This window comes from Manacus candei, unplaced genomic scaffold, assembly GCF_025592945.1.
Source record: "Manacus candei isolate 608988 ecotype Guabito, Panama unplaced genomic scaffold, ASM2559294v1 h1tg000159l, whole genome shotgun sequence".
NCBI classification, from domain to species: domain Eukaryota; kingdom Metazoa; phylum Chordata; class Aves; order Passeriformes; family Pipridae; genus Manacus; species Manacus candei.
This window is the reverse complement of record NW_026138207.1, coordinates 4,340,649-4,364,042: the sequence shown is the minus strand read 5'-3', so window position 1 is coordinate 4,364,042 and position 23,394 is coordinate 4,340,649. Positions and strand designations below refer to the sequence as shown.

Here is a 23,394-nt window from a genome sequence, read left to right as displayed (position 1 = left end):
AAGAAAAAGATAGTAGCCACACTGTAAAGACTCAGCATAGTGCTGTCAGTAGTGCTTTTGCTGAATCAAAAGATAGAAACTTTGTAAATATCCTGAGTTTAAATTCAATAGAATACTAAGCTGTTGTGTTTGGTGCTAATAAGTAACTGTATTTTAAATGAGCATATTTTGAAGTTTGATTCTGAAGTAGTATTTCTTTATGACGAAAAGTCTAATAGATATTACCTGTACAGTATTCTTAAGGTTCATATTTAGACCTTGAATTCTGTGAATGGTTTTACAGGATGTAACTTCAGGCAACCTTACAAAATAGAATTGACTGAAACTGAACTTTTTCTGGAACCAGAGGCAACTTAAATAATGTCAGCATATCCAAAGCCCTCACTAATTAGTCTCTTGATTAACTATGTGTTGATACGGCACCGTGGTAGTGTTGTTCAGCTGCTTTTGGAACACAAAGCAGAATTGTCTCTACAGATTATATTCCAATATGTGATCAAACAATTTGCTACTTAATATTTAATCACATGGGGAACATATATCTCACTGTATAGTACACAGGATTTCAATGTGTTTTAATGTTTACACTAACTCTATGCACTGTTTGAAACAGCAGGCAACAATGAGATCAACAATGAGGAGACTGGGCGAAGATATTTTCAAAGGCGTAGTGAGCAAGGGAAACTCACATGGTTCTTCTGAACAGTCTGTAGAGAGTAAATCAAAATCAGCAGCTTTTTTTAAGAGTTCCTGTATGCCTTTGAGATTTGTGTCAACTTTAATTGTGCTTAAAACAGTGACACAAGGTAAATTAAGATTTTTTTTAATTTTAATTTATTTATTTCAGTCATGTGCCTGGATAAAAACCATTTCAATGATACTATAGAGTCTGTTAAGCTTTATTAGTGAAAAGTGGTTTTTACTTGAGTTTGGCTACCTTGTGAAGCAAAATATGTATGAATCTTGCTATTATTCATTTCATGTTTGAGTTTATGTGTTCCTTTTAATATGATGACTTGTTAGATCAGTCAGCATTTCTGAAGAAGGGGAAAAGAGACATTGATAATTCTGTCAAACTGTTTTCCTTCTTTGTCCTTTTGACATAGAGAGTGGTGTTCACTTTTGTGAGAAGAAAAACCTTCAATCAGTCTGATTTATCAAGATATTTTAAAAATAACTTACAGATTAACTTTGGTTATTTAAACAAATTCTTCCCCATTTCTAGATTATATATATATATATGTATGCCTTCTTCAAACACTTCAACATAATCTGAATTATGCTTGAAGGTTCTTCATTCATGTATGTGCAGATGTGATGAGTAATCCAAAAGAATGTTTTATTTTGACTTCTATTATTAGGTTTCTCTTTGACTTAGTGTTTTAATTCAGTAATGGCCTCAGTGATTGCTATGAACCTATGCAAAAGGAGTCCATCAGCATAAAAGCAGCAGAGTTGATAGGTCCCCTCTGAATCCTGAATGCAATGTAATTGCTACTTATTGTCAAGTTGAGTTTCTGAATATATTAACGCTTGATTTTTTTGTGTGTGTTTATTTCTTTGGGAAAAAAAAGATCATATATTCTCTTAAACTATATAGTCCATACAGCCTCCAATGCCTGTTAGGGGATTATTCTATCTGAAACAGCTACATCACTTTCAGCTCTTTCTTCTGCCTTTTGTTAACCAGAAAGGATCAGGAGGGTTGTGTAGGGGGGCATCACAGGGTGAGTGACTCTTACCTTTCAGTGTGAGATTTTTTTCTGTTTCCTTTGTTCCCAGGACCCTTCCACCTTTTACACTGGCAGATATGTATAACAGTAAAGTAGAATTTTCTACTTAAAACCTATATAATTTGGTGTTGGCAAAGAAATAGAGGAAACTGGGTCTTCCTTGCCTTATGGGAGAGGGAGAAGATAAAGGTTTCAAAGTAGACACTACAGGATTACACAAATCAGATTGTATCTAGACAGTGTGACAAAAAGTGTGGAAAATATAACTCAAAGACTAGAGTAACTGTTTTCCCAGCTGATTTGTTAACAACTGCCTTTCAGTTATGAAGTCTTTTCTCTCTTCAAGGGAAATAGATAACAAGAGGTGTTGCAGATCTTTTTATGGAAGTTAGGCAGACAAGTAATTATATACCATCAAGAGCAGGTGTAAGATGCAATTGCTGCTTACCTGCAACAACCTAGCAGTACTGTGGTGCTGCATAACTGGGATTTTCTGCAAGAATACGTTTTACAAGGAGAGCATAAGAATGAATGTATTTATAACTCTTTTCCTACTCTTTGTGATATTAACCACTTATTTTTCCCTTTTCAAAGACATTTTAAAAGCACAGATAATTTTGATAGCAAGTAATTGTTCTGTGGGGCTACAACTGAACAATCTAACCTAACCTCAGAAATGGTCCTGCTTTAGGCTGGAAGGTTAGATTCCAACTAAATTGTTCCATGATTCTATGCTACCTTTGATTTCCGTGACCTTTTATTCTCTGAATGGTTTCTGTTTTAAAATGCCATTACTAGTAACACATTTATTCTGCTAATAACACAAAGAGATTCAGATAGGTTACAGAGATGTTAATTATCAAGGTACTCCTGAAAAACCATACCAGAATGTCCAAATCAGATGCCTGCTTTGTCATCTGATTTTTTTTAGCCTCTTGCGTGAAATATTTTGTGAATATTAGGCCAGTTCCTTAGACAACAGAGATCCATATCACAAAATTGCTGCAATCTCTGGCACCCTGATAGACACTAAATTGGGAGGCCAAGATTTTAAATGCATAGATAATGAATAGTGTTCTTTTTCATGGAAGTTGTGCTTCTGGATTAGACAGTTAAGAAGATTAGTTTGTCTTTATGCTTAACAACCTGTTCAGGATTTATGTTGAGAGTATTTACAGTAAATACAGGATTTAAACATGATGGAAGACCCCCCTGACATCATTAATGAACTAACACAGTGTTTCAGCTGTTGGAGGAAACTATTTCAGTCAAGACATTTTGGTGAAGCATGATAATTATTCTTAAATTGCAACTCACATTTCTAGAAATGTTTGATAAAAGCAATGCGAGAAGAATTGCAATACCAAAACTAGTCATTGCCGAGACTGATTTACCCTAAGCAGATGAACAATCTTGATTAGAATGAACCAGTTTAGCCTCTCATGGTTCCCTTTTACATGAAAAATATGATCTGATGTTAAACATATGTCAGATATCACTGTGTATGAATTTTGATCGCTCTGACCACATGGCACTAATGATCTAGTGATAAAGTAGCACGTTTGAACATACATCTTCTTTCCCTTAAATGTCAGTATCCAGCAGATGGCACCACAGTTAAACTTTTGCGGCAGGATAAATTGTTTCCTTCTACTTAATTTTCTGCACTCCAGATGATCAATGAGAGTCCAAGATACTGAGGACAATTTGACATCAGGAAATTAAGAAATTAGATTGGTTCACTTAATCTGCATTCTTAGTAGAATTTAATGGACTCTACAATGAATGAGAATATAAAATGTGTGTGCTGAAACTACTGCTTTTTACAGAAGGAATGGGAATAGTTGCTCTGGTGAAAGTAATTGCTCCTACTCAGACAAATCAGCCATTGACTCCTTTAATAGAGGTTTCCCAGATGTTGAAACTTGACATTGTCTCAAACTATGCCAGCTTACATTTTCTTTCCTCTTAAACAAAATATTTGCAGGACTTTACATTTGTAAATATATTTTTCTTAAACATAGTAGATAATGTCTTTCTCTACTCAGAATAAATTGTTAAGGAATAAAAACAGACAAGTAAATTTAATATTTTCACCATTTAGCTTTTAAGTATATGTCTGCAATGGAAACTGTCAAACAGTTGTTCACATTGCTTAATGAAATTATGGTTATAGAAGTCTTATTGCCTGTATTCTGGTATCTTTCAGTGGATTACCTGGCTCAGGCATTTGATTCACTTCGCATAGACTTGAAGACAGATGAAGGGAAGGCCTTATTTTTGGAATACCAATGTGTGCCTGTTGTATTAAGTCACTTAAAAGTATCCAGTAGAGGTCTGCTTTCCAGTGCTCTTGAAGGATTACTTCAGATGACCATGGAATCTGGTAAATTGGGGTAATTAAAAAAAAATAAAAAAATTAAAAATCAGGATAAGAACAGGTGAGGTAAGCATAAATACAATGCAAAACAGCACGATTCTTATGTATAAATGATCTACCATAGTGTTAACCTTCATTTGTATCATGTACATTCATTAGAGACATAAAACGTACATTTGAATTTTCTCTGTCATCTTGTGTTTTCTGCTCCCTCTCAGCGCCTATGTTTTATATTTTGTTCTGGTTACTTTCTTATTTATTGCTGTGAATTTTTTGTTGCTCTTTTTTGGTTTGGCATTTCAGTTTATTCCACTGTATTATTTTGACGATATTTTTCTTTGTAGTCAGTCTGTTCCAGGGAAGCCAAATCATGAAAAACTGCCAGAAGGTGGAAATAAAACAAAGGTTGTATTTAAATTCTTTTCCTAGTTTGAATGAACAGATCATCCACAATCATTTTTCAGTTTCTAATAATTGAAAATGGCATTTCTAAAAGAGATGGTTATGTTTTGCTGAATTTTACTGTGCCAAGATGGTCGTTTTGCTGAATTTTACTGTGCTTTGGTCCTAGAAGTGTGTTAATAATCCTATTTGTCCCAGCATTTTCCAAGTGATCCAGACTAAGGATCAGTTGATAACCAACTGGATAAACATGAAGGTAGAGAGGCATTCCAGTGCCACATTGAATAAACTTTGTGGTTGTTTTTTTTTTAAAGATGAAAATCACTCACTGCTTTGTAGAACAGAAGTGTTTGTTATTTTGGAAGGGTTTTGTTACCATGCATTGTACTGATTAAAATACAAAACATGTTTGACTTGGGATGGTATAGCATTGAGTAAACAGCAACTTTGTAGCAATGTAAGTGTAGAAATATTTAACTAACATTCTATTCTTCCTTGCAGACTCTTTTTCTGATCATGTAGTTAATGCAGTCTTACACTAAGGTATTCTTTCTAATAGTCATGACTGTGGTTGATAAAATGATTGGGAAAGAATTAATTGAATGCACAAAGGTCACAACCTAAGCAAAGTGGGTGGTGTCTGGTATTATTTTGGGTAATGTCAATAACAGTACATCTTCTGTTACCTCTCTGTAGTCAATCTGATACACTAGAGGCCTGCAGTTTGAAGAATAATGAAGATATATTTTGAGAGACTCAAATTTTTGCTTTCTCGCTTCTCAGAGAAGTTGTACGTATGTGAAATCAGGGAAGTAAGAGTACTGTTTAATGGAATTGACATTTGATTGAGAATTATTTCTTGGCAACTGGATATAAAGCCTTATGCAGAGCCTTTCTCTTTGGTAGAATAAATTGCCAGTACAGAAGTTATAGGCATGTTCTGCTTTTTTCCAATACGTAGTTGGTGTTTTGCAAGAAGTTGTTAACCATGAGAAGTAGGATTGTTGATGGGAAACTGTGTTTTCATTGCTTTGTAAGTTTCTTATTAAAAAGTCATTAAAAGACAAACTATAGAAGATGGCAGTGAATATTCAGAGGACCCTCTGTGTTAGAGTAAAACAAGAATTTATGCTCACAGTATGCTTACGGTTTTAAAGCTGTATTCATGTGCAGCCTTAAACGTAAAGTCATAGGTAGCTGGCCATATACTCAAATACAGAATTGTATTACCCAAAAAGACAGTATCTAGCCAACAGAAGGCAAAGTCTAGACTTTTATTTTTTGCTGTAATCCTAACCGTTCTTTCAATTTGCTACAACAATTTTCTGTCTCTGTTTGTTAAAAAATAATACGTTTAGAGAGGAAGTGATTAGAAATTAAGTTGGGGAAAAAAAGTGGGTTTATTTCTTCTTATTCTTCATTAATTTTTAAGTTTTAATTTTTTCATGAAGTATTTTTACAGATTTAAATTTTAGTTGTTCAGACTGAAAAATGTTAATCAGATGTGAAATAGCTACTATGTTTCAATAGTCCTCCCTGTAACTGCATGTACTTTTTCTACAGTAAGCAATGAATGCTAATGTTTCTGTGCAGTTCAGGCCTCTCTAAGGTCCTTATGTAGGCTGTCTGCTGTGTAAGAAATTATCTTCCTCATGTTACAGAAATGAAGCCTAGGTTTCCCTCATATGTTAAGGAAAATTACTTAAACTGCATATGAAGAAGGTACATACTAATCTAAGATGGATATTTCTGTTGATAGAAATTAGAACAAGGGAGTCTGCAGTATTGAGTAAGCAGATTTCGTTTTGGTATGCACGCTCTCAGATTTTGGATCAGTATCATTGCTTTTGGCTTCACAATGTGTCTGGTACAGTCGGTCCAGAATCCAAGTTTCCATTGCAAGTTCATACATTGACAGTGCCGGTAAGGCATTCACTTACTAAAAACATGATGTCAAATGCAACAGCTGAGGTATTAGTATCATCTTTTCCTATCTATGTACAAGACCTTAATGGCAAATTTAAATTAATGTTCTTACTGTTATGCATCCTACTGGCACACAGCCCTCCATGCACTCCATCTCCATCTCTCCTCAGGAGTTTCACATCAAGAATCTGGGAGAGTCCTAGCACCACCATTTCAATGGAAAATGGTGGAGGTCTGAAAGGTAACATTCCTCAGTACTTTTTTACTCTGTGTACTTATGATTTCACTATTATATGTTCAGCAGTCTTGGCCAGCTCAGGATATGCATTCACACACAATATCTTTTACTGTTCTGATTGTTGCCTTCTTCTCTTAGATCTTTTTTCACAAGGAAGAGAAGTATCAGCAGACAGAGATGGAGGAATAATTAATTCTAGAGTGATTTACTTGTCTGAGAAGACTTACTATATCACAAGGTGGTCCAGAGGGTGGCTTGAGGCATTTCAAAACCTGAAAAAAATGCATAAGGTCGTGATTCTTCAGTTCCTTCTGGAAACTGTGACCAGAAAGCCAAATAGTGTTGTGTTAATGTTCTGTACTCTTTTTTTCTTTTTTTTGCCTGGTATACTGGGAATAACATTTAACAAGGAATATTTTGGTAGTAGAACTGCAGCATAATTTTTTTGGCATTTTAGAGATGCCATGATTCATTCTAGGGCTTTCTTTGCACTAGTCAGCATCCCATAGCTACTGTTTAGGAAAAATGAAAGCAATACGGATCCCTCAAAATAGTCTAGTTTAAAAGAAAAAAAAAAGGCAGTAAACCAGAGTTTCAGGATTTGACAAGGTCTACTTCTCTGCCATTCTCTGCCATGTTTGTTAACACCATTTGCTTCTGTAAAGGTAAGGCTAACTTTAATAAAACAGAGTGTCTATTTGTAAAAAGTCTCTCACAGTGCAGTGGGAAGAAGTATATGGTTAGTTATGGTAGAAGTATATGGTTAGAGGCATAACGTTAGTTATGCCTCTATATGGTGAGAGGCAGCTGATAGTCAAGATCTCTGTGTATCATGCTAACTGGTATGCAGTGTGCCTGCACATGTTTTTATGTTTGGGCACATCCATGCCCTAAAGACTGTGGCTGATAAAGATAACTATCAGGAGTTCAAGCCACAAAAAATACTCCGTTTAAAGATCAATTCCCCTTCACTTCAAAGGCTAATGAAACTTTGCTCATTGAGAATTTGGAGCTCCCCTGGTTTCAGTGAGCTTCTGTGTTCCAGTCTGAAGGAAGAAGCAGATGATGTTCTCTGCACTGCACAACTCAGTTGTGTGAAGTACAAAGGAGAGCGCATAGGTTACTACACTAAATGAGCCCTATACAACTTCTAGTGACAGACTTTCTTTTTGGAAACCTCACTTGGAATCCCCATGTCTAGTAAGAGCAAAAAAATATGAGCAGCAAATATCACAGATAGTTTCACTGAGTTTTTTACTCTTGCATTACTTTTTGCATCATGCCTTTCCCGAAAAAAGGGCACCATTTTTGAACATTGAAAACACGAGATTGGCTCCTTTGAGTGGAATGCATGCATGGATCATATACACTTTGCAAATGGTAGGTAGCTGTGTGTGTCTCTCTATATATGTATGTATATGTGCATGTTTATATTCACATATGTGGCACCAGAAGAGTCATCCTTCAGTACTCAGACATTAGGGAGGACGTTACTGCTGAGCAACATCTGAATGTTCACTCAGATGACAGGAAAGAGGAAAATGTAACCTTAGGGATTAGGCATTTCATTTCTACTCCAAAGACAAAAGGGGAGTATCAACTTATTTTGACCCCCTTTGTGTCAAGAGGCCTATCCATTTGCATTCTTAATGGTAAAATCATTTGTCATCCTTTCCTCGTTAGAGCCACAAGATGAACTATGAGCCGTCAAGGTGGTCTTTTTGGTTCATCTCTTACTTCAGATTCCAGGTTGGAACTTTTTCGGTCAGTACTAGGATCAGGGTTTACTCTTTAATCATTTTGATTCTCAGTTAGAGAGATCTTACCATATTCCACAGAAATAATATCAGTCTAGTAAATCTCATAAAACAAGTTTGAAGCTCATTTAAAACTGTAAATAAAAATGCACCTGAGGTCCACAGCTTCATGAAAAATTTGTCTGAGTTGACATCTTTTCTGTACAAGAGTAGATAACACCAGTGTACCTGTCCAGCTAGGCCATAGGAGCACAGTGGTCTTAACACCACAGGAATTCTGTGAAGAAATAGTTAAGACTTTTGGTACCCTTGGGAAGCTAATTTGTATGTGTTTCTTGAAACTTAGTTACATCACCATAGCCTACAACATCCAGAGACCACAAGTATACAATACTGTCACATTACTTCTTGGATGGATTCACCTTATATGTATTTATCAAACTGGAATCTCAAATTGTATGCATGTCACCAACTACATTATGGTTTAGGTATCAAAACTTGGATAGCGTTCCAACTATTGGTATACTGGAACTGGTATTTCCCAGACATCTGTGACTTTTCATGCCATTGTATAAATCTGAAGTGTAGTGCCAGCCAAAAATAATCTCACCATTTTATCCCAGTGTGGTGGGTTGACCTTGGTTGACCAAGCTGTTCTATCATGCCCCTCCTCAGCAGGACAGGGGAGAAAGTAAGATGGAAAAAAAAAATCATGGGTCAAGATAAAATCAGTTTAATAAAGCAAAAGCAAAGTCCACACATGGAAGCAAAGGAAATCAAAATATTTTATTCTCTGCTTCCCATCAGCAGGTGGTGTCCAGCCACTTCCTGGGAAGTGAGACTTCAGCATGCATAGAGGTTGGTCTGGAAGGCAACGTCATGAATAACAAATGCCTCCTTCCCTTCCAATTCACCCTTCCCTCTTCTCCTTACTCTTAGCTTTTATTGTTGAGCAGATATCATATGGTATGGGAGTCAGTTTGAGTCAGCTATCCTGGCTGTATCCCCTCCCCTCCCAAGATCTTGCCCAACCCCAGCCTACTGGTGAGGGAGAGTGTTGGAGAGACAGTGCTGATGCTGTGCCAGCATTGCCTGGCAGTAGCCAAGCACTGGTGTGTTACCAGCACCCTTCTAGCCACCAATACAAAGCACAGCACTTTGAGGGCTGCTGTGGGGAAAATTAACTCTGTCTCAGCCAGACCCAATAACACCCAATCATTAATGGTTTTGAAACTTAAGCAGTGTGTCAGAGATACAGAATATATACATATATATGTGTGTGCCAATCTTGTTTGCCTCACCTCTTTTACAAAGACGTTAAAGCCTAAGGCAGAGGTAAAATATTATACTGATCACTTTTCTTCTAATATACAAAACATTCAAAGCTGGAACAAAGGCTGACTTTTGAATGTCAGGGGTGAAAAAAGTTGAGGTTAGTTTTGGCCAGCTCTTCAGGGCATAAGAGTGAGAGTCTGCTAAAGATATTATGCAGTAATTTCAGACAGTTTACTTTGTGTCAAGAGAAGTTCAGTTTCAGTTTACTTTCATGCTCTAATAGTGTTGGGATTTTTTCATATTCCAGTACTTCTGTGAATTCTGTTCACTACTTTTACTGTTAGTGGACTTGAGGACAGAAACTTTGCAACTGAGTCCTTACATAACCATTTGCATTCTGTTAGCAAATTGCTTCATTTAGCCTATGCTAGGAACTTAATAAGCAGCTGAAATGAAGTTGTGGATAATTGTTAGTATAAACAATATAATGTTAAATAATTTATGTTGTATTTCATGTTCTTTGCGTGATGGAGAAATTATTTTTCTTCAGATGAGCTCAGTGGCCTAAGTTGAAGTCTGATTGGTTTAGTCAGCTGTCTTCAGTGGATTAGGTTGCTTCTGAATTTCACAGTTGTGAGAGTTAACAGCTTGTTGTGAACCTGACAGTAGAAAATCAACTCCACAAAGTTATTTTATCCCTTTTCTTACTACGTTCTGTTAATATTTTTGTCTAAAAATGTCCATAATGGTACATAAATTGGTACATTTCAACCTGTTCAGTCTTCTAAGTGTACTTTCTGATAGCAGATACATGAGAACACAGAACCAAAGCAACACTGTAGCTACCATGTTTGGCTTTTAGTCCCATCTCTAAGCTGTGAACCCTTCTGAAGATAGAACTAAGAACAAAATCTTCTCTGATAGCATTGTAATAGAAAGTAGATTTAATGTCTTGATAAATTCCCAATGTGCTTGATGATAGATTTCTACAAATGCAGTGCTCTGACTGCCTTTGGAGCAAAATGTATTAACTGCTTCATGCTGATGTTTCAGTTTAGTCAAGTGGCATATAATGTATTTATTGCTTAACATAGCTCTTACCATTTCTCATTTAAATTACTATTAAAATTAATGTTTAAAAATTGAAGTAATAGTTACTTTTAATCATTAAAATTGTTATACTATGAACCAGTGACTTCTGGGGCACCTTCATACCCCAAAGTTCCCTCCCTAAGACTACAAATTTCTTAGCAGATCTTGTTTCTAGGACAGTGGGTGCAACACACTGTTCAAGAGAGTTCCTGTCTGTCAGACATGAAACACTTTCTGGAAACCATCTAGTAATAAGTAACATGAGCTCATCAAGAAAATTTATTCTATAGGTGTTGAAGAACGTCACATCATTAGTATTAAATCACCCTGTAGTTGAATACTTGTCATATACAATCTTGTCGAATACTGTTCTTCCTGTCTTCTCCCTTCTCAAGCAGCTTACTATGGTTTTTTTACTTGTGAATCAATTAAAAGGGTTTCAAAGGATGTAGTGAGCTTGTTAATTGTAGTCTGATTCATGCTTGATTTAAATCTGCTGTTAGCAGAGAGCTGCCTGCCTCAGTTTCACCCTTTGCACTTTTATACAAAGACATTATATGTCTTAAATTTTTCCTGCAGTGATAACTGACTTCTGTCATGTAGATTAATAAGTTCCCCTTTCTCAACCTTAAGTTCATTCAATGAAATCAAAACTTACCTGCTCATTGGACATTAAAAACCGCTGGCCTTTGCTTTCAATAAAACTTACATTTTCTTTGTCTTCAAGCCTATTTCTGTTTTGCAGAGAGTATATTTTGCATTAGTGTGTACTTATTCACAAATTGAGATAAGTGCATATTCAAAAAATCATCTCAGAATTATTCTGTCATGTGTTTACTGTAAGTTAAGGCACATTGTGGTTGGGCTTAACTGTGATTTCTTAACCATATTAACATCACTGAAGATTTTTAGTAACTTCAAAAGTGGGCTGTATTTACACATGCACCGAGCCTTACTTCTAATTTCATTTTTTTTTAAAGAAAATATTATGGTCATGGATAACCAAGTCTGTGTCCAGATGTATTCATCTCATAAGTTAATCAAGCCAGTGAAGATAAAAAGATTGTCTCCATAGTAAGAAGCTGTGCTTATTTACATGTAAACTGAATCTTTTTAGATGGACTACCTGTGTGGACACTTTCTCTTTTCCTTTGTATTGGAATGCTTCCATAACTGATGCACTGTGCACTGTTCTACAGGTACTTCTAGAATGTCAGTGGTCAGAATCTGTCAAGGAAACTCAAACCTGCCCCTTTATGGTTTCTCTTGAGTCTTAGCATTTTGAGACTTTACAGACTACAAGCAGTAGTAAAGCATGGAGTAAAAAATGCCTGTATGCTTAAACAGATTAAAATTTAACTTTTTCCATCATATTATGTTTACTGGTAACTGGTAACTTTGCAGGATTGTAACTTTTCAAGTGAGCTTATTCTGCAGCACTGAAAGGTAAAATTGTCAAGTTTGTGAATACCAAACTAAGATAGGATTCCCCCTTACCTTTGTGAAAGGCAGATGTGACAATTCTCCTGAGGAATTGTTTGAAACTATAGCGAAAAAAATTATTTAAGCTTATGTGAGATGAACGTTGAAATACAAACCATTTAAAAGGAAATCCTTCCTCTGTTATCCTATAATTTTTATTCATTTTTCTAAAAACAGTGAATAATTATGTTAGATTAATAGATGTTTTAGTTTAAGATTTTAACCACAATAAGTATCTCTAACTCTGTTAAATGCAGCCTAGATAATGTTAGGACCAACCTGTATATGTTGAAAGCAAGCAAGTACACCAAAATTCTGTACATATTTTTGTTAATTAATTGCAAGCTTAGTTTAAATATTTTGATTTTCATGAAATTAATTTAGTATGAAGTATCAGAAGCCTTCTGTCTAATAACAAATAATGTCTGTCATTATTTTCTCCTTGTTCTAGTAACAGTCATGTTATGCTTAGCCATTCTGAATTTTAGACCTCTGCGTCATTCACTCCAAAGTAAGAAATAGAAGGGGCCATTAAATATAAAGTTATGTAGAGCCAAGTAGCCACCTCAGAAGTAAACCTTCACTGTTCATTTAGGGCACTGCTCTAGTTCATAAGCAGCATGCAATTTTGAAGGGAGATGTGAATGCTAAGTTTTTTAAAGTATTTCATGTAAAAAAGAGTTGTTTATGTCAGTATGTGGATATACACATCCCTTTTCCAGTTAATTTAAGTTGTGAAATCTTTAGAACACTAAAGTTTATTCAAGTAGGATCTTGTTTGCTCTTATTTACTAAACTTGCATTTCATTAATAAACAGTTTACAGTTTTATCGCTTTCCATAAAATGGTTTAATTTAAAACTACGTATGATTTAATTAGGAAAAAATATTTTATACACATTGTATTTTGTATTTGACTAGCAAACATGTGTACTGTACTTTTTAACCAGCTGTTTTTAGAGCAATGTCATAATTCAAATTTCATAAAGAAGGGCTGTTTTGTGAAGTCAATAGTAAAAAATTTTGCAGTTTGTGTAACATCTGCGCATTCTCAAGGTTCAGATTTTATTTACCTGCTCACTTGCAATCTGATGTTAACAGAATTACAGGTCATGCCAGGTAATATTTGTTTATGTAAAGGCTTCCTTATTTGCATTTGAGATTGTGTTTGAAATACTGTGCTTCATTCTGAGCTAGTTATTACAGGAGCTAAGATATGGGAGTAGGGGAAACAAGGCAGTCAAGCTCTGACAGAAAAAGTGTTGGAATAAAACTCCTTTAGATGTTCTCTGTAAGAGAAGTTACAGTTCCTTTTGTGATTCTGGTAGTTCATTAGACCTTTTATTGAACAAAGTAACCCATAATAGTTTATAGCTTCGATTTGAAATGCTGTCTAGATTATTTGTAAAATGTTTTTTTCTCTCAGGCCTCATTAGAATCAGTCTCTAATGGTTAGACCATGTTGATTGCTCATAGACATACTGAATTCAATCAGCACACCAAAAGTTTTCATCCTCTGATGTTTCTAATCAATGATTTTCCAAGAAAAATGTTTGTTTTTTCTTAATGTATCATCTTTATGCTTCTGCTATTCTAGCAAGTAAGATAATTCTGTTTTCCATGTATTTTATACCTGTTGCATTCTAAATTGGCAGTTCCAGCATAGGATTTCATTAGACTATTCCTATCTGCACACCATAGTCATTAACTAATACACCAAATAAGCACAATTGCAAAAATCAGTATTTAAAACTGAAGTTCATTTTTAGCCAATTCCTTACACTATATGACCTAGAAGGACCTTCCAGTCATTCTTCTAACCCCCATCTTCTCCAGTATAATATTACATGTGTTGCTTTATCAAATGATATTGAAGTCTAGATGAATTATAATTGCTGTAGAATTTCTTTACTAGAAAAGTATGTGACTATTCTGTGTCAACATACCTATAGTTCCTATACACATACTTACAGATAAACCTATAGTACATTTTATTTCCTTTTTTATTTGTCTGCTTTAACTCCTGAAAATATCTTTACTTTATTACAAAAGGGCGCATATGTTCAGTTTGCTATTTTTTTAGTCCAAATCCAACATATATATTCCACTGACTGTTCTCTCTTCGTGAAGTGCTGCTTCCTGACTTGTTTTTTACCAGACATCAAACAGTGCCCACATCCACTCCACAAGTGGCCAGTTTCTTCAGCAGAATGCTGTGGGAAACAGTGTCAAAGGCTTTACTAAAGTCCAGGTAACAACATCCACAGTCTTTCCCTCATCCACCAAGTGGGGCACTTTGTCATAGATGGAGATCAGGTTGGTCAAGCTGGACCTGCTTTTCTAAAATCCATGCTGACTGGGCCTGCTGTGTGATGGCACTCAAGATGATCTGCTCCATGACCTTCCCTGGCACCACGGTCAGGCTGGTCAGCCTGGATCCTCCTTCTGGCCCTTCTTGTAGATGGATGTCACATTTCCCAACCTCTAGTCAATCGGGACCTCACTACTTAGCCAGGACTGCTGGTAAATGATGGGAAGTGGCTTGGTGAGCACTTACCCCAACTCCCTCAGTACCCTTGAGTGGATCTCCTCTGACCCTGTAAACTTGCGTGTGTCTAAGTGGAAGAGAACTGGTCTTGCTATGAGACGGTAAAGGCATTAAGGCAGCTCAGCCTTTTCCTCATCCCTTGTCACTGTGTTTTCATCCCACATCCAGTAAAAGATGGAAAAATTCCTTAGCCCTCCTTTTGTTACTAATGTATCCATAGAAACATTTTTATTGTCTATTACAGCAATAGCCAGACTAAATTCTATTTGGGCTTTGGCCCTTCTAGTTTTCCCCCTGCAGAACTTCAGAACTTGTAGTCCTCCTGAGGTGTCTGCCCCTTCTTCCAAAGGCCATAAACTCTTTTTTTTTTTCCTGAGTTCCAGCCAAACCTCTTTGTTTAGCCAGGCTGGTCTGCTTCCCTACCAACTTGTCCTTTGGCACGTTGGGACAGCCTGTCGTGTGCCTTTAAAATTTCCTTCTTGAAGAATGTCCAACCTTCCTGGCTGGACTCCTTTGCCTCTCAGTACTGCCTCTCAAGGGACTCTCTCAACCAGTCTCCTAAAAGGTGAAAGTCTGCCCCTCTGGAAGTCCCAGTTAGTAGTTCTGCTGGCCCCCTTCCTTACTTGTCCAAGAAACAAAAACTCTTATCATTTTGTCATCTCTGTGCCTAAGATGACCTCCAACAACCACATCACCCATGAGTCCTTCTGTTTTCATGAACAGCAGGTCCAATGGGACATCTTCCCTGGTTGTCTCCTTCATCAAGCTGTGTCAGGAAGCTATTATCTTCCACAATCCAGGAACATCCTGTACTGTTTCCCGTCTGCTGTATTGTATTTCCAGCAGATATCTGGTAAATTGAAGTCTCCCATGAGAACGATTAGCAGTTATGAGATGTCTCGCAGATTCTTATATACTGTTTCCTCTGCTTTTTCATCCTGGTTGGGTGGTCTATAACAGACTCCAAACAGAATATCTGCCTTGGCCTTTCCTCTGATTCTTAACCACAGACACTCCACCCTGTCATCACCATCATCATCTAGACAGTCAAAACACTCCCTAACATATGGGGCTACCCCACCACCTCTCCTTCCCTGCCTGTCCCTTCTGAACCATCCAGCACTCCAGTTGTGTGAGTCATCCAGTATGTCTCCGTGATGGCAACAATGTCATGGTTTTCCTGCTGTGCAATGGCTTCCAGCTCCTCCTCTATGTTGCCCACGCTGCATGCATTGATGTAGATGCACTTCAGATATACTATTGACCTTGTAACTATTTTTTGATGAGAAGCCCTAATTTTGAAGACCTCCAGACCAGAGGACCTCACACGGTTCCTCAAACATTGGCGTGCTGCCCTAAGTCTTATATTTAGTGGGCCTGGTTAGTGAGATGACCCCACTACCGCTTTTTTGTTCTATTTTTACTTAAATATCTGGGAAAACTTTTTTTTTCTTAAGAAACATAACTTTTTCTGACTTAACTTGACTTTTCATAGTATTCTTTTTATAGTTTTTGACCTCCAAGGCATAGCTTTCTTTTCTGACCTTTTTTCTTTTCTTTATAGGCTTCTTTTCATTCCAAGCATCTCTTGTGGCATAAATATTGCTGCTAATTTTTTAACCTTTTCTATTACAATTTTTTTTCTGGATGTAACCTCCAGTTGCCATTTGAGAATGATATTGGTCTCTTATACATCCTGTCTCATGTCTGTGTAAACGTCTTCACAGCCTAGAAAACTGAGGAGCAATTCAGATCATGCTGAGATCAACACATACTGGGTGACCAGCTGAAGTTGTCGCTTGGGCTCTGTTAACTCAGTGTCACCTATGTGAGCATCTACACTGAGCTTTAAGCACCGACACTTAACAGTCCTGGCTACTGATTACAGGAGAAAATGGTAAATTCAGCAAATGGTTGAAATCTTACAGATGACTGTGCTATAGACAGTTGGATATAAGCCAGTGATATTGCTGTTTCCTTTGAAGTGTTCCTACTGTGGTGCATAGTTAACTTTTGTGTTAGTTAACTTTTCCACACTAGTAGACAGTGGTCCATCGTTCACTTGCTTTGCTGTCACGTGGTCCCCTTTCTCCCAGCAGATCCTCACACAATTAGAAGTGTTACAAAACTGTAATCATTAATTTCTTAAAACATGAACTTAGAGTTGTCATTTTAATTTTCTGAAGTGTCATAGCTTTATGTATGAAACAATTTTCTGGATAACTATAGCTGGTGAGATTTTGTGCTGTGAGTGACTGATTACTTTGAGGGTAAATTTCAGATGAATTCTGTCAACAGTGATAAATTGCTCATTGTTCATTGCAGTCTACCAGTCAAGCTAAGTTAATGCAACTACAACATCCTGCAATTTTTTTAAGCATACCAGTGGACACTTTTGTAGGTATTTTAAATTGTGACAAAGTCCTGCCAGGATGAATTCCAATTTAGTTTTTCTAAAATAGTGAAATAAAAGCAAAATCAATGCAGATCTAAGCCACCAAAATATTTTAAAAGGTGAAGCTTATATTCTTTTAGTAATCAGCTAGAGTTGCATTTAAATTATATGTTTTGTTCATTTTCTGATTACTGAGAATATATTCTACAAAAACTTACCTGAAGTGAGTATACAAGCAGTTTACAGAAAGTACATTTAAACATCTGCTTTTATCAGTTTGCTTTCATTTGATTGAACTTTATGAACTTTTAGAAATTATTTCCACTTTGGCCCTTCTGTTTTATGGGAAAAATCCTCTTATCTTAAAAGTAATGCTGTCTTTTACATTAATTTGTAAACTTCACAGTCAAAACCATTCTTAGAGGATGTATATGTGTGTGTGTGTGTTTGTATATATATATATATAATTTTTTTTTAATGTAATATACTTAAGGAACCAGTAAGAGCAAGGCAGCAAAGAAATGTCCAGGTCAGCAGAATATGGTATTTGTTTACCCTGCAGAAAAGGAATTGAAAGCATTTTATGGCTATTTAAGGATATGTATAGGAATAAATTGTAGGATTGCCTTGTTCATCGAAGCAGTCTTTGTTAACCTTCAGATCTCATGAATCAGAGTTCAACAGAGTCAGAAGTCATGTTAAATGAGAGTTTTATAAAACCATTTGTTGTTTTAACAGTCAGTAGAAAGAAGATAAACCCTCCTTCTCAATTTACTTCTTGAATGTCAATATTGTCACATGTTTACTTATACTTTTCTTACTTTCTGATAGGCATCTTTGCTAAGTAAGAGATGCTTAGTTTCAAGTTTTTGTTGTTAAAACAGACTTCAGCAGTGGTGCAGTGCAAGTTGATAGGACCATTTCTGTTTCTTGGGAATAGGCAGTCATTTGTGGGAACTTTAGCAAATTTTAGAATAATTTCTATAAAACTGTAGTTCTGTAGAATTTCTATAAAGTTATGGACTATGTAATTTGTAGTCCTAGGTTTTTCTTGCTTTAGAGAAGGTTATCTCTTTTTGCTATCTGTATAGAAATTTTACTTCAAACAATCTTAAGTGATAGAAATATTTTGTCAGGAAGTACTTTTGAGGTGGTAGATTGTGTTCATTGTGGTTTACTTACTTGCTGTTTCTATTCATGGTTTTTTCACCTCTTCTCCTGGATTTTAACAACTTAGACTCCCTAGGGATTTACACCATCATACTAGAAATGAATCCTGGGTTAAATTATTTTTCCAGGTTTAAGACACTGCTGTATATACTTAATAACCTCAAAGTTCTGTCACAGAGAGCAGTAGCTCAGTAAAGAGCACTGAATCTTGAGTGTCTGTCAGTCATGTGTCACTGAATGTAGCACTTATGGTGAACTCGTCTAAGGATTTTCTGTTTGCTGTAATTGACAGATAGCCGTGAGGGTTTTTATATGACAGTTTCTGAAAAATAATACCTTCTACAGCGAAAGTACAGAAATAGTAAAGGAAATATTAGAAGTGGTATGCCTTGAAGACCATAAGGTAAAATGAAACAAGAAATAGAATCTTGATTTATCTTTTTTTTCAGTATATTTTTTACTGATTAGTGCTTATTTTTATTCTTTACTTTCATTCGGGTTTTATGTTTATTGCTATTACAATTTTGAGACTGAAAATTGTAACTGGAAAAAGTACTAAAAGTGAGAGAACAGTATACATAGGTGGATTGAACATGTAGAAAAAATGCAAGAAACATGGGAGTAGATGTAAACATAAAACCAGATTAATTCATAATGATTTATGCCTCAGTAATGTATATCTCTTTGAATAATTAAGGTTTTTTTTTGCTTTGGGTAGAGAACAGAGGAAACTTCAGCTATGGAAACCACAAAACATCTGCCTGCCTTTTCCAAACTTCATAATGCATCAGTTGTCATCTTGCTTTTTATTGCTGCAAGGTTGTCCTCTTGCTTCCAAACTCTGTTAATATCCTCCATCTGTATGGTTTCCATCCACACATCCTATTATTTTGTTGAATCCAGCATTTTAAATCAGTTTACCAAAACCACCTCTATTGAAAAGAGGGGAAAGATTACACATGGCCATAGTTTCCCTGATCTATGCTAAAGGCATTTGATGTTTCTCAGTCTCTTGATCTGAGAGTATAAAGCAGCAAAAGCCCACGTTTCATGAGTTCACCGTATCAAGGAGGTGGCACTTGGTCATTTGTTGGAATAGGAATTACTGGATCCTTATTGAATATTCAGTATAAATGCTCAGCTATGAGAAAATTAGTTGTTTGGGCTTTCAGGCTGACTTTAAATGCCAAGTCAACTTCTTTTTTAAGCCCTACTCCGAATACTTTTCTGTAGCATTTCTTCTGATGTTGTATCAGTAAAACTTCTGAAATAAATTAAAACCTTGAATTCACTCCAAGGCTACTTGTTATATTCAATAAGTTGTATGTCCTTGGACAAGGAGAAGGAAAATTTTGACCAAAGCATGCATCCAGTCCTTTTTGTACTGATAAAAGCATCTTGACATCCTATTTTTAAGTTACAGTATTCAGCGTATGTGCAGAGAATTTTTTTAATGTCTTGTTTATTGATTTATGCTATAATTTGCATATTGCAGTTTCTTTTTAAGTGGAACACACTAAATATTTTAACATTATGTGAACATGAAAGTATTTTCTTCATATCTGTATTCTACTAATGCAAATACCCTATGCTGTATGAAAGACTATTAATTTTAAGGAAAAACAAATTGTCCATGTTTGTGCTATAAATTAACCTGTAATATCAGAACCAAGACTGAGATAATGAAGGAACAGATTTAATCTTATTCTGAAGTGATTAGATATTGGGAAACAGGGTACAGGGAAATGTTATACAGTGTGATATAAAATCTCATCCACTATTTTAAGGGAGTTTTGTTGGTATTTAATTGTTCTCCAGCACTTTCTTTTGCTTCTCAATTATTATGTTGCCTGTCTTGAAACAGAGTACGGGAACAATATTTCGATAATGAAAGGCTGTCAGGTCTCACACAATCTCTTACATGTGCTATCCCTGTCCATGTGATTTGCAGCAGCTTAAAATATTCTTTCTGAGTGTCCTGGTTCCAGTCAGGACAAGGTCAATTTTTGTAGCAGCCAGGAGGGGTCATAGCCAGGACCCAGAGGTTATTCTGTACCACCTCACCTCATAGGTGGGGGTGGGGAAGGGAGAAGGGGTTCCTTCTGACTGAGGGGTTCCTTCTGACTGGGAGGAGCGGTGGGTAACGCTGGCTCCGAGCCAGAGGGAGCGGTTGGGGTGGCGTGGCTGTGATTGGGTTGAGCTGAGCTCCACAGTGAGTATTTTTTGCATGTGAATCATTCTCTTTCTTGTGTACACTTCTGTTATTAATATTGTAGCTGTTAACTGTTTTCTTATCTCATTGCTGTTTCCATTAAATTGTTCTTATCTCAACGGGAGCACAGTTTGGAGAGTCTCAGTGGAAGCACCAAGCTGGGGAGCACCATTCCTAAACCATGACACTGAGTCTTTTTGTGTGGCTTAATGTTCCACTCATGTCATCAAAAGGAAAGAATCATGATAAATGAGCATTGAATAAACATGTCCAATATAAGAATTTTTATTTGAGTTTTAAATTGTTCTGTTTCCTGTTTTCCATTGTTCTCAAGGGAATAGATGTTGTTTTAGTACAAGGATCAGTAGTGTCAGAACTCTTAGGAACTTGCATTTTTTCAGTTTCTAGTTTTACCTGACTTTTGTATCACATGCGCAGCATAAACTGAATTATTTTATTTTTCTAGTAATTGCACAACATGAAGCATTTAAAACCTTCTAAAGGTTCTCAGTAGCTGTTGTACTTTTCCCTGCACTGAACTCTGTGATACAGTTTTTAAATTATTTCCTTTTACAGATTCCTTACAACCTTTCCTGGAAGCGTGCAGTAATGAACCCTTCTTCCAGACTTGTTCTGTATTGCTTCGAAGTTCTAAGCTGGATGTTCCAGTTTTGGAAAAGCTCTGTGTTATACTGCAAAAACTCTCCAGAATAAAGTAATTCTTTATTACCATTCTTCTGTTAGTTATTGTTAGATCAGTAAACTTGGGGACTTGGACTCTCTGACGTTCAGTTTTACTTGGATACTTGGTAGTAATCTCCTTTGAAAATTTAGTCGCATCTGTGATTTGCATTCTAGTGTCATCAGTTTTCATTTCCTTCAAAAACGAAATTTGAAGTTTTGAGCCGTTTAAGCCCTTTTGGAAATGTTAATCTTTTAAAAATATGTTCCCATTGCTTACTGGTTATTGGTTTATTGTAACAGAGGTCATCAAATCAGTGGTAATATGCTGCTGATCTCCATTGGTGCGTTTCTTAATGTTGAGTTGTTTCATTTACGAAAGTCAGTATCTAAACTGAGTAGTTTTTTACAGTAGACTTAAAGCTGTTGACAGAACTGAGATTTTCATTTTTATAAGGAATAAAATTGAACTCTAGGGAAAAAAAAGGTTTCCTATAAAACAATCTAATATAAATCATAACTGACATTAGAAATACAGTAAAAGCAAAATTGGCTCAGAAATCCTAATTATTTTAAATTTTTTATTTATTGTCTCTGGAATCTTATTTCACATGAGTGAAAAACCCTGTTACAGTCTTTCCTTGAGCTTTCATTATACTACATCTACATACCACTACGTACCAAAATGATAATTTTTGGTAATTTTTGCCAAGATTTTGCTTACAATACATTGATAACCTTCTGCTTAGAAATACTGTATGCAACATAGAAGAATTATATGAAACTCCCAATATAGTGCACATTTTTCTTCATTAAAAATTAATTTTCTATAGCATCTTTAATGTTTAAATGAAACCTCTCAATTTTCAGTTGACAGTTACTTTATTTCAAATCTTTTGCAGAAGCAATAAGAAGATGTTTGAATTGTTTGCTCTTCACCAAATGATTCAAGAGTTGCATAGGACTACAAATCCAGATCACACCTTCCTCTTTATAAACCTCAATTCAATTCTGCTGAATTTGGGATTGTTGAGGGGTAACTCTCTTGCCTCTAGTCTAAGCACAAGTCACTAGCACTATCTTTCAATCTAATAATTATTCTGTTTAATTTATACAACTGTCTATGTTACTTGAAATTTGACTTTTTTTTTACTGATTTTTATAAATAAATTAAGCAGAACTCCAGGATTGTATAATTGACTGTGTATTGTGTGGATTCTCATTGATAAAAGAGATTCTCATTCATTAAAAGGAAAATGAAAAATTGTGTAATATGCTAAGTGGCTTTCTTCAATACTTTTTAACAAAGTGAAATAATGCTACTGTTCTGAGTAACTCATGCAATCTATGGAATTGGATCCTTTGAGTAAACAGATCAGAAATACCAGCCTTTCCTTACAGGTATGAGTCTTAGTTACCTTTGACTCTTCAGAAAACTGTATAAATTTTAGGGTTGATAAATAACAGATAGGTATCTTACCAAATTACCTTTTGAGATAATTACAGTTTTAATGATTAAAACCAGATTTTGATTTAACATAACTAGATGTATTGAATGAGAATTTTTGTTGGTTTCATTTCAGAATATCTTAGTGTTTGTATGATCATTTCCTGTATTTAAGTGACATTTAGTATTTTATCCTGCTTTGTACAAATTTCTAGTGCAACTTTGGATTGTAATGTCTCTGCAAATGTAAGTAAAAGCATTTCTTAAAATGCCTGGCAATAGTAATCCCTATTGTAAAATTATTGTATTTTATTGTTTCTGATATGTTTTGTATTAATTTGCAATACAATCCTCGTAGTACCCACATTTCTTTTCTGCGTATGGATGTATTTTTTGTCTGCCACAGATCAGTCTTCAGAAGTTCTTATACTTTTTAAAAATACTTCTAAAAATTCAAATTAGTCTTCCATTTCTGATTTGTACTGTAATTACTGAAACTCTTTATTTGTAAAATTCAAAATGCAGTTAAAGCTTAAAGATCTGCTGTATTTCAGTCTTTGATTAACACTGACGTCAGTATAAAACTTCAGAGGTTTATTTCTCCTTTTCATACTTTTTTTTGTATTTTTTTTGCCAGAAGTCATTGAACTGCTTTTG

General features: G+C 35.6%; 1 protein-coding gene across 2 annotated transcripts in view; it reads left to right on the top strand.

Annotated features, from left to right (window-relative positions):
* The window catches only part of CCDC138 (coiled-coil domain containing 138), a 35,185-nt gene extending 12,414 nt beyond the window's left edge, over positions 1-22,771 (top strand). For both annotated transcript variants that reach the window (XM_051772748.1, XM_051772749.1), the window contains 4 exons: positions 614-806; positions 3,943-4,119; positions 21,186-21,324; positions 22,193-22,771. In XM_051772748.1, the coding sequence (XP_051628708.1) occupies positions 614-806; positions 3,943-4,119; positions 21,186-21,324; positions 22,193-22,364 (681 nt within the window). In that variant the 3' untranslated portion in view covers positions 22,365-22,771. The remainder of the gene's footprint in view (positions 1-613; positions 807-3,942; positions 4,120-21,185; positions 21,325-22,192) is intronic.
* The last annotated feature ends 623 nt before the right edge of the window (positions 22,772-23,394 follow it).